At 34.6% G+C, this 15,727-nt stretch overlaps 1 protein-coding gene across 1 annotated transcript in view; it reads left to right on the top strand.

Moving 5' to 3' along the window:
• Nucleotides 1–10,251, top strand: part of Mrpl19 (mitochondrial ribosomal protein L19) — an 11,333-nt gene extending 1,082 nt beyond the window's left edge. Inside the window, exons 3-6 of the mRNA XM_015499862.2 lie at nt 5,249–5,367; nt 5,578–5,712; nt 9,365–9,546; nt 9,675–10,251. Coding sequence (XP_015355348.1) covers nt 5,249–5,367; nt 5,578–5,712; nt 9,365–9,546; nt 9,675–9,896 — 658 coding nt within the window. The 3' untranslated portion in view covers nt 9,897–10,251. The remainder of the gene's footprint in view (nt 1–5,248; nt 5,368–5,577; nt 5,713–9,364; nt 9,547–9,674) is intronic.
• Nucleotides 10,252–15,727: the final 5,476 nt, after the last annotated feature.

The following is a 15,727-nucleotide window of genomic DNA, read 5'->3' on the forward strand; positions in this document are numbered from 1 at the left end:
AAAATTATTGTTAATGCTCCTGAAAACAGCTAACAATTCCTGAGTACTCACCCAGAATTTTGTTAAAAAGCTTTACAAAACATCTAAGTAGCTGATATAGTTTGGATCTTAAATGTAATCCCAAAGGCTTATATGCTAAAGGTTTGGTTGGCACCATCAGGAGATAGTGGAGCCTTTAGGAGGTGGGGCCCAGAAGAAGGAAGTTAGGACACTGGGGGCAAGTCTCTAAGGATTGTTTTGGACCCTGGCCCTGAACTCTCTCTCTTTGTGCTTTCCAACCACCATGAAATGAGCAGTTTCTTCTTTTGCCACACACTCATTCCATGATGTACTGTGCTACAGGTAAAAGCAACAAGGATACATTCAAGCAACAATGGACTGAAACTTCTGAAACCATGAGCTTAAATAAAATATTTCCTCCTTTAAACTGATTATCTCGGGTACTCTGTCATAGCAACAGAAAGCTGACTGACACAGTAGCATTAATTAATCTTTTTAGAGACTAGGTAGGTTTAGTATTATCAATTCTTTTTTAAAGGTGAAGAAACTGAAGCTTGAATAAGTAACTGATCCATTATTATATTAATTATAAATTTATCAAGTCAAGATTTAAATGTAAATATGTCTGTCAGTCTCCAAAACCTATGATAATAACCACAGGCCTCCTTCACATTGAGTTGTAACAATAAATTATGTTGAAAAAGGTATAAACATATAAAACACCAATTACAAACTGACTTTAAAAATAATCTTCCTATTTTATTAACTGATTTCAAACTTGTTATGAAATATTTCACATATAGAAAAGCATAAATGACATTAAAATTAATATTCACCCATCTTAATAAATAAATTAGCAATGTAGTTGAAGCTCCTGTGCATCCTTCCTACTCTACTATTGTAAATTTGGTTATTAGTCCCATAAATTTTTCTTTTCTTCAATTTTCAACTGAAAATTCTCAAACCAACCAGAGTTGGCATGATATAACCATAAACATGCACCTTTACCAACTGCTTAAATTGCTATATTTCTTTATATGTGCATATTTTTCCTAAACATTTGAAAATATCTAATAGCAAGGCATATTATTCTCAATAATTAAGGTCTAGGACTTACTCCACATTATCACAATACCTTTATGACACCTAAGAAAATTAGTGTTAATTCAATAATGTATTTTAATATATAGTTCATACTCAAATTGTATTTAATTATCATGGAAAGATCTTTTATATGTTTGTTGCCCAATTCAAAATATAATCAAGCTTTACACATTTTATCTGGCTGTTAGTCTCAACCTGGTACTATTCCCCAGCTTTGTATTTCTATTAACATTGACTCTTTTGAAAAGCCAAGGCCAGAGTGAAGATGCAGCTCCATTAGTAGAGTCCTTGCCTAGCATTTGCAAGACCCTTGATTAGACCCCCAGCACTGGGGGGAGTGGGGGGGCCTTAAAATTTTTTTTAAAAAAGATAGAGTGAGAAAAGTCAAGGCCATCATTGGACCCTGGATTTATTTTTTCCACATGCCTAGACTAAGGTTAAGCATTTTTGGTAAGAATATTACAGGAGATGATGGCAGTGTCTTATTCTGTCATATTAGGAGGCACATTATAATAATATGAAATCTTGCCACAATTGCAGTAGGTTTGATTCCTTGGTGAAGGTGGAGCATGTCCCCTTCACATATGCATGTATGTCTGGACGATATATAATACTGTTTAGCATGGTTTTAAACTCATAAAATGGTATTATACTATATCATTATTCTAAAAGTTGCTTTTTACATAAATCATGTTTGTGAAATTAATCTATATCTTGTTTGCTCTCATTCATTCGTTTTTTTCACTACTGTGCAATATTTCAATGCATGATCATATTTGCCTATTCACCTCTGATGGATACTTTGGCCACCTCTCATTTTTAGTTTGTTACAATAATGTCATGTTCATTCTTGTACATAAGTGTTAGAGTACCTTTAAGTTGAGTGCCTTCTAGGTGGAAAGTTATACACAACTTCAAATTTACTACATTTCACCAAATTGTTTCCAGAGTATACAGTTTACATTCCTTAAATGAATTTTATGAAGAGCTGGCCACTAAGAAATACCTTTTCCACCTTCAAAAGGAAAAAAAAAGTTAAAGAATATCTTTTTCTGAGTTGCTAAGTTCCCTAAATCCAAGTTTATTTCAGTTTAGAACTACAGAATACTTTAAATGTTTTTTTTAAAGAAAATTCAAATCTAATCAACAACCTACAGCCCTTCCAGAAAGCCTCTAATCACACTGTTTTTCCTCCTAAAATTTGCTTTTAAAAAATTTCACATGGCTCTACAGAAACACTTCCTATAAATCTTACTTTTAAATTTGCACCCTCTGCACGTGCGCGTGTGGAGGCGGCCGGCGCCGTGTCCCTGGAGGGCGCCCAGCTCAGTTCTGTCCTCACCGCTTGTCTCCAAGTTAGCATCGAACTTCTTTGCAGTTTTAGTAAGTCAGAACTTCAAGTAGGAATTCCCCAGACTTGAAGCTCTTTTACTATACCAAAGATTTCCTCTGAGGCACATCTTGTTTACACCTGTTTGTATCGGAGTTGGTCTTTTCTCCCCCAAATCCTTCACCATACGTAGGAATCTGTTGGCCAAAAACTTTGCTCTTCAAACAGTCTTAAGTAAAATTCTCGGTCACTTAAATGAATATTGGTAACCTAGGCAGTACGTGCAAATTTAAAAGTAAGATTTATAGGAAGTGTTTCTGTAGAGCCATGTGAAATTTTTTAAAAGCAAATTTTAGGAGGAAAAACAGTGTGATTAGAGGCTTTCTGGAAGGGCTGTAGGTTGTTGATTAGATTTGAATTTTCTTTAAAAAAAACATTTAAAGTATTCTGTAGTTCTAAACTGAAATAAACTTGGATTTAGGGAACTTAGCAACTCAGAAAAAGATATTCTTTAACTTTTTTTTTCCTTTTGAAGGTGGAAAAGGTATTTCTTAGTGGCCAGCTCTTCATAAAATTCATTTAAGGAATGTAAACTGTATACTCTGGAAACAATTTGGTGAAATGTAGTAAATTTGAAGTTGTGTATAACTTTCCACCTAGAAGGCACTCAACTTAAAGGTACTCTAACACTTATGTACAAGAATGAACATGACATTATTGTAACAAACTAAAAATGAGAGGTGGCCAAAGTATCCATCAGAGGTGAATAGGCAAATATGATCATGCATTGAAATATTGCACAGTAGTGAAAAAAACGAATGAATGAGAGCAAACAAGATATAGATTAATTTCACAAACATGATTTATGTAAAAAGCAACTTTTAGAATAATGATATAGTATAATACCATTTTATGAGTTTAAAACCATGCTAAACAGTATTATATATCGTCCAGACATACATGCATATGTGAAGGGGACATGCTCCACCTTCACCAAGGAATCAAACCTACTGCAATTGTGGCAAGATTTCATATTATTATAATGTGCCTCCTAATATGACAGAATAAGACACTGCCATCATCTCCTGTAATATTCTTACCAAAAATGCTTAACCTTAGTCTAGGCATGTGGAAAAAATAAATCCAGGGTCCAATGATGGCCTTGACTTTTCTCACTCTATCTTTTTTAAAAAAAATTTTAAGGCCCCCCCACTCCCCCCAGTGCTGGGGGTCTAATCAAGGGTCTTGCAAATGCTAGGCAAGGACTCTACTAATGGAGCTGCATCTTCACTCTGGCCTTGGCTTTTCAAAAGAGTCAATGTTAATAGAAATACAAAGCTGGGGAATAGTACCAGGTTGAGACTAACAGCCAGATAAAATGTGTAAAGCTTGATTATATTTTGAATTGGGCAACAAACATATAAAAGATCTTTCCATGATAATTAAATACAATTTGAGTATGAACTATATATTAAAATACATTATTGAATTAACACTAATTTTCTTAGGTGTCATAAAGGTATTGTGATAATGTGGAGTAAGTCCTAGACCTTAATTATTGAGAATAATATGCCTTGCTATTAGATATTTTCAAATGTTTAGGAAAAATATGCACATATAAAGAAATATAGCAATTTAAGCAGTTGGTAAAGGTGCATGTTTATGGTTATATCATGCCAACTCTGGTTGGTTTGAGAATTTTCAGTTGAAAATTGAAGAAAAGAAAAATTTATGGGACTAATAACCAAATTTACAATAGTAGAGTAGGAAGGATGCACAGGAGCTTCAACTACATTGCTAATTTATTTATTAAGATGGGTGAATATTAATTTTAATGTCATTTATGCTTTTCTATATGTGAAATATTTCATAACAAGTTTGAAATCAGTTAATAAAATAGGAAGATTATTTTTAAAGTCAGTTTGTAATTGGTGTTTTATATGTTTATACCTTTTTCAACATAATTTATTGTTACAACTCAATGTGAAGGAGGCCTGTGGTTATTATCATAGGTTTTGGAGACTGACAGACATATTTACATTTAAATCTTGACTTGATAAATTTATAATTAATATAATAATGGATCAGTTACTTATTCAAGCTTCAGTTTCTTCACCTTTAAAAAAGAATTGATAATACTAAACCTACCTAGTCTCTAAAAAGATTAATTAATGCTACTGTGTCAGTCAGCTTTCTGTTGCTATGACAGAGTACCCGAGATAATCAGTTTAAAGGAGGAAATATTTTATTTAAGCTCATGGTTTCAGAAGTTTCAGTCCATTGTTGCTTGAATGTATCCTTGTTGCTTTTACCTGTAGCACAGTACATCATGGAATGAGTGTGTGGCAAAAGAAGAAACTGCTCATTTCATGGTGGTTGGAAAGCACAAAGAGAGAGAGTTCAGGGCCAGGGTCCAAAACAATCCTTAGAGACTTGCCCCCAGTGTCCTAACTTCCTTCTTCTGGGCCCCACCTCCTAAAGGCTCCACTATCTCCTGATGGTGCCAACCAAACCTTTAGCATATAAGCCTTTGGGATTACATTTAAGATCCAAACTATATCAGCTACTTAGATGTTTTGTAAAGCTTTTTAACAAAATTCTGGGTGAGTACTCAGGAATTGTTAGCTGTTTTCAGGAGCATTAACAATAATTTTAGATACCACAGTTTTAGAAATAAAATTGCCTTCCTAATTTAGGAAGTGAAAAATAACGTGTCAATACCATATTCTTCCATTTCTTTTTAAAGCAACAGGTTTTTCTTCTAGTGGCCTAAGTTTGCTTTTAATTCATTTTGTTCTTTGTATTTTTTAACAGGTTCTTGAGTCCTGAATTCATTCCTCCCAGGGGAAGAACAAATCCTCTGAAATTTCAAGTAGAAAGAAGAGATATGTTAGAAAGGAGAAAAGTACTCCACATTCCAGAGTTCTATGTTGGTCAGTAAGAGCTGGATGCCTTTATTCTTAGTAGTTGGAAGGTTAGTTTTCCCTATTGCAAAGAACACTATTCTTTACATATCAGGGTTTTGCCCCGAGGAGGCACTTATTCCTAATATTTTATTAAAAAGTTTAGGAAGGTCAATTACCTAAAAATGTTATTTGTTTCTGCATCTCATATACAAGTTCACTTCTCTTTTGAATTGGTAGGAAGCATACTACGTGTTACTACAGCTGACCCATATGCCAGTGGAAAAATCAGCCAGTTTCTGGGGATTTGTATCCATAGATCAGGAAAAGGACTTGGAGCTACCTTTATTCTTAGGAATACTATTGAAGGACAAGGTAAGCTTAATTTTATTATTTTAATATTATTATTTTTATTATTTTAATAATAAAATAATAATAAAAACTATTAGCTCCTTCTTGCCATTCTCTATTATTTTAATTAAATAATAATCTCTAAGGATTCCTTTTTGTTTTTTGCTTCCTGGAACAAGACATCTGAAACCTAAAAGTTAATTGGTGGGGGATGAGGGACACCTCTGAGGAAAAGTAAGGACCTTCTGGCCTTAGAATGGATCGAGAATTGTGAATTGTGGTTACAGGTTACATACATTTGGTGGTCTGCTTATTCTTGATGCTTCCTTTTTTATAGGGACAACAGCCATTAGAAGTGTACTCACTATAGCAGCAGGGGAGGAAACAAGTGACTATAAAGCATTGGTGATATTCCTTTTAGGAGCAAATAACCTATGAGAATATTAAGACAGACATAACAATGTTCTATGAATTACTTACTCCTAAAATGAATCTTTCCATTTTGCTTTATATTATGACAGAAAACAGTCACCACATTTATACTGTTTTATAAACCTTGGAGGCATTTAAAGCAGGCAAAATCGTGCTTGCATGCTATGTCTAATAAGGTAGAGAAACATGTAAAATTCTAGGAAGATTATGAATTTAAATGGCAGGACATGTAAAGTTTTTGTAGTTAAAAGTTGTATGCCTCATGGTTCCCAGTAGTGAAGTATTATATTCAGAGAAGCCGATAATATGAGAGTAGTTGCTGTCTTGTTTATTCTGTAATGTATACATAGGAATTCAGAAGGACTTGATCGATTACAGATTCTGGTACCTCCCATCAAGTCATGTACTTGAAGGTTTTTTTTTTTGGTATTGGGGATTGAATCCAGGAGTACTTCACTGAGCTACATCACCAGCTGTTTTTAGTTTTTATTTTGAGACAGAGTCTCACTAAGTTGCTTAGGGCCTTGCTAAGGTGCTGAGGCTGTCCTCAAACTTGCAGTTGATTCTCCTATCTCAGCCTCCTGGTGTTCACCCACCATGCCTAGTTTGAAGTCTTGTAAGATAAATGAATATAACTGTGAGTCAACAGATGGGTTTTATTTTTCTTCTTGAAGACTAAAATGTTAATAGTTTCTTCCTCACAGTGTTCTAGTCAACCAGCTATTGAGATATTGTACATGAAATACTGGACATAGAACACTCAAAAACTATTAGCTCCTTCTTGCCATTCTCTATAGTATGTTTGACTATTGTAACCAGCCTTGATCTTTCCCATCAGTGCTCCCTGCTACAGTGGTTCCTTCTAGCCTAGTCTTTATATACCATCCCCATAATTTCCACACTGGTTATCCCCATGACTGATCCTTTTTAGTTCTAGATGTGCATATGCAAGTGCCTCTTTAGTATCTCCATCTGAATGTCTTATGTGCATAAATCAATTTGAATACAGCTCTTTGTTTCTTAGAGTGTTCTTCTTGCAGTCTTTTCTATTTCTATAAATGCTACTACTGCCCACCTATTTACTCAAATAATTTATTTTCTTTTACACATTCAGTCAGTAAGTTTTCTTGGTTCAGTTTCCAAAATATACATCCAATTTTGTCTCTTTCTTCCTCTTCATTGCAAACACAATTATTCATGTCACCATCATTTCCTGCCTGCAGTTGTACAGTCTCTAGTTTACACTCCTGGTTATCTTAATTTGTTTGTGCTGCTATAACAAAATGCCCAGACTATGTAATTTACAAAGAAAGAAATTTCTCACAGATCTGGAGGCTGAGAAATCCAAGATTAGAGCACTGGAAGGTTCTGTGAGGCAGGGCCCCAATCCCTAGCTTCCAAGATGGTACCTTGTTGATTTACATGTGGACTGGACAAATGTTGTGTCTTCACCTGGTGGTGAAGGAGTAAAATGGGCCTAAGCTAGTTCCCTCCAGCCTTTTTATAAGGTACTATTACAAAGGACTCACTTCTTAATACCATTCTAATAAAGATTTTCAACAACAATTTTGGAGGGGACATGCAAACCACAAAACTTTGCGTAGTACCAAGTTATTTGCGCCAGCCAAATGGGCCCTTCCCTGTTTTTTTCCAACATGACGTGTTTTTAAAACCCCAGGGCTTTTGTATTTTATTCTTTTTGCCTAGAGCATTTTTAGACCTATATAGCATCAGTTTAAATGTCATCTTCTCAGATAGGCTTTCCCTGATTGTTGTTCCCTGATTGTTGTCCCTTCTAGTGTCATCACCCTATCTTGTCTTCACTATATGAAATTACCTTGTTGGCTTGTTTCTTTATTGTTCATCATCCACTAGCATGTAAACTTCATGAGAGAAGAAGGATTTTATCTGTTTTGATTTGCTATAGGCACAGTTTCTAGATACTGACTGGAACAGTAAATATTGGATTGAATCCTGATACTAATGTTGATTGTATATAATAGGATTATATTTCTCTTGGGATTGTTTCATAAAATATCAGCGTTTGTTAATACAGATGGCATAATTAAATTATTACTGTGGTACCTTGACATACTCAAAGCTGTTCCTAGCTTGCTTCATGTGGAGGACCAATGTGTTAAAAATGTAGGCTATTTGTATAAACATAGCTTACCTTTTTTTGGATTCAGTGCTTGTTTTTGGTTTTACAAAGTATCTTGTATTTTCTACATAATATAGTAAAATATAGAACAATTCAATGCATCAATAAAATGTGTAAATTTTCTGATTTAAAAAAATTGCAGTGCATCAATAAAATGTGTAAATTTTCTGATTTAAAAAAATTGCAATGCATCAATAAAATGTGTAAATTTTCTGATTTAAAAAAAAAGGCCCATCCTTAAGAGAGGTTTCTAAACCAAACTTAAAATAACATTTACTCTTTATGATCATTAATCTTATTACTCTTAATATTGATGATTAATTTTTAATCAGGTAATTGGAAATGAACAAAAATATGACAGAGATTGCATTTACTCAAGACATTCTGTAAATTAATGCATGTTATAAGAATTAAACAGATGTGATTAACATTTATAGAAGATATTTTTTCTTTAGACTTTATTATTCTCATTCAGGTTTTCTCACTTTTTCTTTGTTCTTTCTATCTTACTGTTTATTTAAATGGATTTTAACTTATTTCTATTTTTTTCAGTACTCTTCACTTTTTTTGTTGGTTTTTTTTTTTTTTTTTTTTTTTTTTTGGTATTAGGAATTGAACCCAGGGGCAGGCACTTAACCACCAAGCCACATACATACCTAGCCTGCTTTTTAATTTTATTTTTTTAGTTGTCAACAGACCTTTATTTTATTTATTTATATGTGGTGCTAAGAATAGAACCCAGTGCCTCACACATGCTAAGCAAGCACTCTGCCACTGAGTCACAATCCCAGCACTTAATTTTTTATTTTGAGACAAGGTCTCACTAAGTTATTTAGGGCCTCCCTAAGTTGCTGAGGTAGCCTTGAATTTGTGATCCTCTTGTCCCAGCCTCCTGTGTCACTGGGATTATAGGCATGTGCCCCCATGCCCAGCCTCAATACTCCTTCATCTTAAAAATTACAAATTTATGTCATATCTTGTACATGCAAAACCTTGTGCTGGTTCCTTATGAAATAGCTTTTACTGTAGTGTGCAGCATTTGCAGGAATTCTGATTTAGATTCTGAAAATGTTTTCTTTTTAGGTGTTGAGATTTGCTTTGAACTGTATAATCCTCGAATCCATGAGATCCAAGTGATCAAATTAGAGAAACGGCTGGATGATAGTTTGCTTTACTTACGAGACGCCCTTCCTGAATACAGCACTTTTGATATGAATATGAAGCCAGTAACACTAGAGTCTAGCAAAGAAATTCCTGTTAATATGGTATGTGTTGTACATTTGGAACTGAAAGTACACATAAAATAAGAAAGAATCATCTTAATGAAAACTATACAAGAATTTTTATTTATGTATCAGCCTAATTCTTCTTCTTCTTTTAAAATTTTGCTTAGCTCAAAGTCAAAATGAAGCCTAAGCCTTGGTCCAAACGCTGGGAACGTCCATCTTTTAATATTAAAGGAATCAGATTTGATCTTTGTTTAACTGAAGAACAGATGAAAGAAGCTCAGAAGTGGAGTCAACCATGGCTTGAGTTTGATATGATGAGGGAATATGACACTTCAAAAATTGAAGCTGCAATATGGGAAGAAATTGAAGCATCAAAAAAGTCCTGATTCTGAGAAATCATTTGTTTACTTGCTAAAGATGTATTGGTTGCCAGAGGATTTATTTTAAATCCAATTTAATTTATGAGAGAGAGTTACTAACTAAGCATTTATTATTTTAGTATGTTAAAAATAAAACTTGCACACCAGTTTAGTACTCTAAGAAGAGAAATGTATATGCCAAATGGCCCTATGTTCCTTTCTTAACTGGAAACAAAGCTACAGTGGAAGTCAGAGCAGTACCAGAATGTTCTTTATGGAGCATGGAAGGGCAAAGGGAGTGGATGGGATTTTTTTTAATTGTGAAGCAAATCATTAATATGATACTGTATGATTTAAAGAATAATAAAATGAACATTATGTACTCACTGTTAAGAAATAGAACATTGAGTGACGCCTATGAAAGTTAAGACATAGGACATTTACTAAGATCTGAGAAACCTGTTTGTCTGAAGTTGTCCCTCCTTTACTCAGGTGCACACACCATCCTGACTTTGTTAATTATTCCTTTATATTTCTTTGAGTTTATTGCCTACATATATATTTCTAAACAAAATAGTTTTGAAAAACCTATTAGCAAGTATAAAAGATAGTATTGCCATTATTACATAATTAAGGTTTCAAGAAGAACATGACATTCTTTGGGTCAGTCTGGCTTCAGCTTCCCTGAGAGTTTACAAAAGCTACTCTGAGGAAGTTCATGGCTAAGGTTGTAACTGAGTTCTGCTAACCAGAAGACTTACCTCAGGACATCTGGCAGGGTTTCAGTGTTGACTGGGCAACTGATGTCTCGCAGAAATATGGGCAGAAGGAGCAAATAGCATTTTCTGATTATCAGAGCTATGATGAATCAAACTCCAGCTTTTGGAGTAGGTCAAAACAGAATACTTATGTGGGTTGATAAAAATATCTACTTGTATGTGAAGTGAATATGGGTTGGAAAACTTTACCATGGGTATTATATATGGTGAAGACTAGCCTGTATATGACTGAGCACAGTTTTAACCCGGGTCTTGAAGGCAGTCCTGCACCTGTCAGTTGAATGATGCTCAGACCTGCTCTCTAGTGCCTAGCTCTATTGGGCCTTTGGTGTGTTGAGCTGTTTTTGTCTACTAACTCATTTTGGTGGAGCACATTCTTTGGTAGGTTTTAAAGAAAGTATCTGTGGCGATAAAATTTTGAGACCTTGCATGTCTATATTTTATTGATACTTGATAGAATTTTTAGTATTTATTTATTTATTGTAACACCGAGTATTAAACCCAGGGACTTTGTGCATGCTAGGCAAGCACTCTACCACTGAGCTATACCCTCAGCCCGTCTCATTTTTGAGACGGGCTTTCTAAGTTGCACTGAGCAATTCAGTGAGACCTTGTCTCTAAATAAAATACAAAAATAGGGCTGGCAATATGGCTCAGTGGTCAAGTGCCTCTGAGTTCAATCCCCGTTTTTTTTTTTTTTAAAGGTAAATCTTTCCATCTTCTAAGTTTCTCTTCAGTTTGTTTCTTTAATGTTCTATAGTTTTTAGTTTGCATTGTAGAGGTCTTTCACCTTTTTTGTTAGATGAGTCCCAAATATTTTATTATTTTTTTTCAAGGCTATTGTTGAATGGGATAGCTTCCCCAATTTCTTTTTCGGTTGAGTCATCATTGATGTATAGGAACACGATTTATGAGTGTTAATTTATCCTGCTATTTTGCTGAATTCATTTATGAGTTCTAGAAGTTTTCTGGTGGATTTTTTTGGTCTTCTAAATATAGAATCATGTTGTTGGCAAAAAGGGATAGTTTGAATTCTTTTCCTATTGGTATCCTGTTATTTTTTTTTTTTTTTTTTTTTTTTTTTGCCCAATTGCTCTGGCTTATCCCTAACTCACTCACTCTATTTATTTATTTATTTATTTATATTTAATTTTACTTTGAAACAAGGTCTTCCTAAGTTGCTGAGGCTGGCATTGAATTTGTGATTTACCTGTCTTAGCCTCCTGCGAATGAATTTTTTAAAGAAATATTTTTGATCTATGATTGATTGAAGCCATGGGTAGTAGAACCTGTGGATATGGAGAGCTGAGCATATCTAAATTTTAGTTTTTTAGGAATAGGCTCTTTTAAGCCCACTTAGAAGGGCATCTGTATGCTGGACACTGCAAAGCATTTCATGTCTGTTCACAACAACCTTGTGAGATAGGTGAGTTTATTTTCAGTGTTAGCTTTAGAGAGCTCATCCAAAATAAAACTCAGAAGTATCTTAGAACTTTTTAAAAACTACTTTTTAAAGAAGTGTCCATACTGATTACATCAGAATCTGTGGGCAGATGAAGGTAGATATTGGCATTTTTGAAAGCTCTTCATGTGATTTGAATGTCCTACTAGGTTTAAGAACCACTGCACTTAACATCCTGCCTGCTATACAAATAATAGAATGGAAGTTAAATCCAAGGCTGCTCATTTTGCTCTAGTTTAATTAATTGGCCAAAATGGCCAGGGAATGTATTCAACCAAGGCAGCAGTGACCAGCTTACCCTGGTTTACCCAGGACCTTTCCAGTTTAGCACTGGAGGTCCTATGTCTTAGGAAACCCCTCAGTCATTTTCCTGGATGGATGGTGAGCCTACAAAGCAGTTATTTATGGAATTTATCTGTAAAAACATTTTATTCTTTAAACATCCTAAATGTGTTTCTAAAAATCAAATAGTATAACAGAAGTGGCTCACCGTGTATTTACTGACCTGTTTTCAAGTTTGCTTATTTTTTGTCTTGAAGTTCAAATCTACTAAGAGCTCCTCTAGTTTTTTCATCTTAGCTATTGTACTTTTAATTAACTTCCGATTTGTTCTTTTTATAAAACAATTTCTCATTGTTAATACAAAGAGATGTGTGTTTATCTTTGTTCTCTATTTGATAAAATGTTGTATCTTCCTTCAAGTTGTTAATCTGACTTTCATTTAGTTCTGTGAATGTTTATAATGGTCAGTCTTTCTGATACATCTGATGTCTAGTTACTGTGACAGGCCTTCAGGGTGCCGCTTTTCTATTGGCATTTGGGTCATATTTTCCTGTTTTTTTTTCCATGCCTCTTTGTATGGCAAGTCAACATTTAACCTCAATAAGAAACTGATCAACTATCTTCCAAAGTAGTTACTCCATTTTTCTTTCACTTGTATATGAGTGATCTAATGGCTTCACATGTCTTTTCCAACATTATAGTAGATATGAAATGTTATATTGATATGGTTCTGCTTTTTTTCCCCCAGAGAACCTAAGATGCTAGTCTTGTGTAAATTTCTAATTTTGATGAGGTGCAGTTCTTTTTTTAATTTCCTTTCATGGTAAATTCTTTCTGTGACCTAACAAGTCATTTTTACTTGCCTCCAAATCCAAAATACTCTCCTATGATTTTTTTCTAGTAGTCTGTTTCTGAGTTTTACATTTAGATCTATGGCCCATCTCCATTTTTATGGTGTGTATATGTCTGTCTCTGTGTGTGTGTTTGTGTGTGTAGATGAGATGGGGTCAGGGCTTTTTTAGATATCTAGTTGTTCAACCGATATGGGTATGCTTTCCCCATTGAATTAACTTGGCCCCTTACTGAAAAACTATAAATATAGGTCTCTTTCCTAGACTCTTTATTCTAGTCCATTGACATATTCATCTATTCTTATTATAATACCACAGTGTCTTGATTACTGTGGTTTTATAGTCTTGAAAATTAGATATTCCAAGTCTTCCAAACTGTTCAAGATTGCTTTGGGTACTTTAAGGTCTTTGCACTTTGAAAATTTAAAATCAGCTAGTCTATTTCTTTTTTTCCCCTTTTCTTAAAAAAACAGTGAAATTTTTGTAGTTAATGCATTAAATATACAAATTAAAATTTCTAATTCATGAACATGCTCGCTCCCTGTAGTTAGGCTTTTTGCAAAATGAAGTTTTAAAAAGGGTGGGAATGTAGCTCAGAGGCAGTACACTCCTGGTTTCAATCCCCAATATTACACACACACACACACACACATTGAAGTTTCAAATTAGATCACAAGTTTCTATCAGATCACTAGCATGCCCTGGCTTTGATTCCTATAATGATCTTGCTAAATGCACTTTTTAATTCTGGTTGATCTTGTTAAATATTTTTTTTGTCTTTTACTCCTTTTTTCTCTTCTTCTTACATGAGATTTTCTATGTAAATGGTCTATTATTTATGAACAACTACCCTAGCTTTTTCTTAACTGGCTAGAAACTCCAGAATGACGCTGAACAGAAATGCTGAAAGCATATATCTTACTATTTAATCATCATTAGGTGTTTTTCATGGATAGCCTTTACAAGACCAGGGAATTTATATTCTTAGTTTTCTGAGAGGTTTTTGTATTTTAAGCGGGTGCTGAATTTGTCAGATGCTTTTGTAATCATTGAGATGATTGGTTCTGTTGTCATCTAAAATGGTTTTTCTCCTTTACTCTGCTTATGGGTGACTTACACAGATTGGCTCTAAATTTTTTATTGTTTTGGTACAGGGGATGGAACCTAGGGATGCTCTATTGCTGAACTACATCCTCAGCCTTTCTTTTCTTTTAAATTTTTTTTAATACTTATTTTTTAGTTGTAGTTGTATAGACTTTGTTTTTATGTGGTGCTAAGAATCGAACCCAGGGCCTCACACGCGCTAGGCGAGCGCTCTACCACTGAGCCACAAACCCAGCCCCTTTTTTTTAAAAAAAAAAATTTGAGACAGGTTCTCACTAAATTGCCCAAGCTGGCCTTGAATTGGCATTCTCTGGCCTCAGTCTCTCCAGTAGCTGGGGTCACAATGCATGAACTCAATGTTAAGCCAAACTTGACTTACTAGAATAACTCCTTTTAGTCATGGTGTATTATCACTTTATACACATACTGTTAGAAAAAAAAAAGTCCTTAGCAAATTAAACCTATGTTTAGAAATAATTAAAGTCCTTTATAAATGTTTAAGGACTCTTTATTTATTTACTCATGATGGATATTGGGCTGACATGTTTAAGTTCTGTGTCACATGATATTTCTTAGGAGTCATTTACATATGTTAAGTATCATTTTGTCAGGGGCCTAAGAAATGCAAAAATCAATTGTGTTGAGGTGGTTTTTCCATCATGATAAACATAAACATCTGTCTAATCTATAAAAATTTCACATTCTTTTCTTTTTTTTGCAGTGCTAGGGGATAAACCCAGGGTCTCACACATGCTAGGCAGGAGCTCTACCTTTGAGTTATATTCCTCTTCACATTTTTAAATGAACAAAAAGCTGTAAAAATCCAGGAAAAGAATTAAGATAGGAGATGAGTGCTCAAATCCATGTTTTGTTCTTGCCAGTTGTATCCTCTCCATTCCATCCATTTCATAGGAATAGAAAAAAAAGAATTTTGCATTAATGATTAGGTAAAATTTCACAAAAATTTATGAATTATATAACATAAAACTTTGAAGTTTTTCAAACTTTAGGTATAACGAAATTAAAGACTATCAGAGGAGAAAGAAGATGGCGGCGAGGGGAGTGCATTACCCCCGTGTGCTGCTTCACTGTGTGGGAGTATGACAAGTCAGGACGGCTAAAGGATATCGTTAGGAATTTCCAGCAATAGTGGGGTGCTCCGGAACCTGGAGGAAGGATTTCCATCGCATGAGGATCGGCTACGGGGACTCAAACGCGAGAGGTTTGTCACACGGAGGGTAACACGGCTTATTCAGCAAATCGCCCCGCGGCTAGAGTCTGCAGCGCGCGCTGGGATAGAGACGCAGGGTTACAGCGCTGCAGTTTCTGCCAGCCACGCAAGCACCGTACTCAGGGCTGAATTCTGGGTTCGAGACGGGG

The sequence above is a fragment of the Marmota marmota genome, unplaced genomic scaffold (genome assembly GCF_001458135.2).
Source record: "Marmota marmota marmota unplaced genomic scaffold, marMar, whole genome shotgun sequence".
In the NCBI taxonomy this organism is placed as follows: domain Eukaryota; kingdom Metazoa; phylum Chordata; class Mammalia; order Rodentia; family Sciuridae; genus Marmota; species Marmota marmota.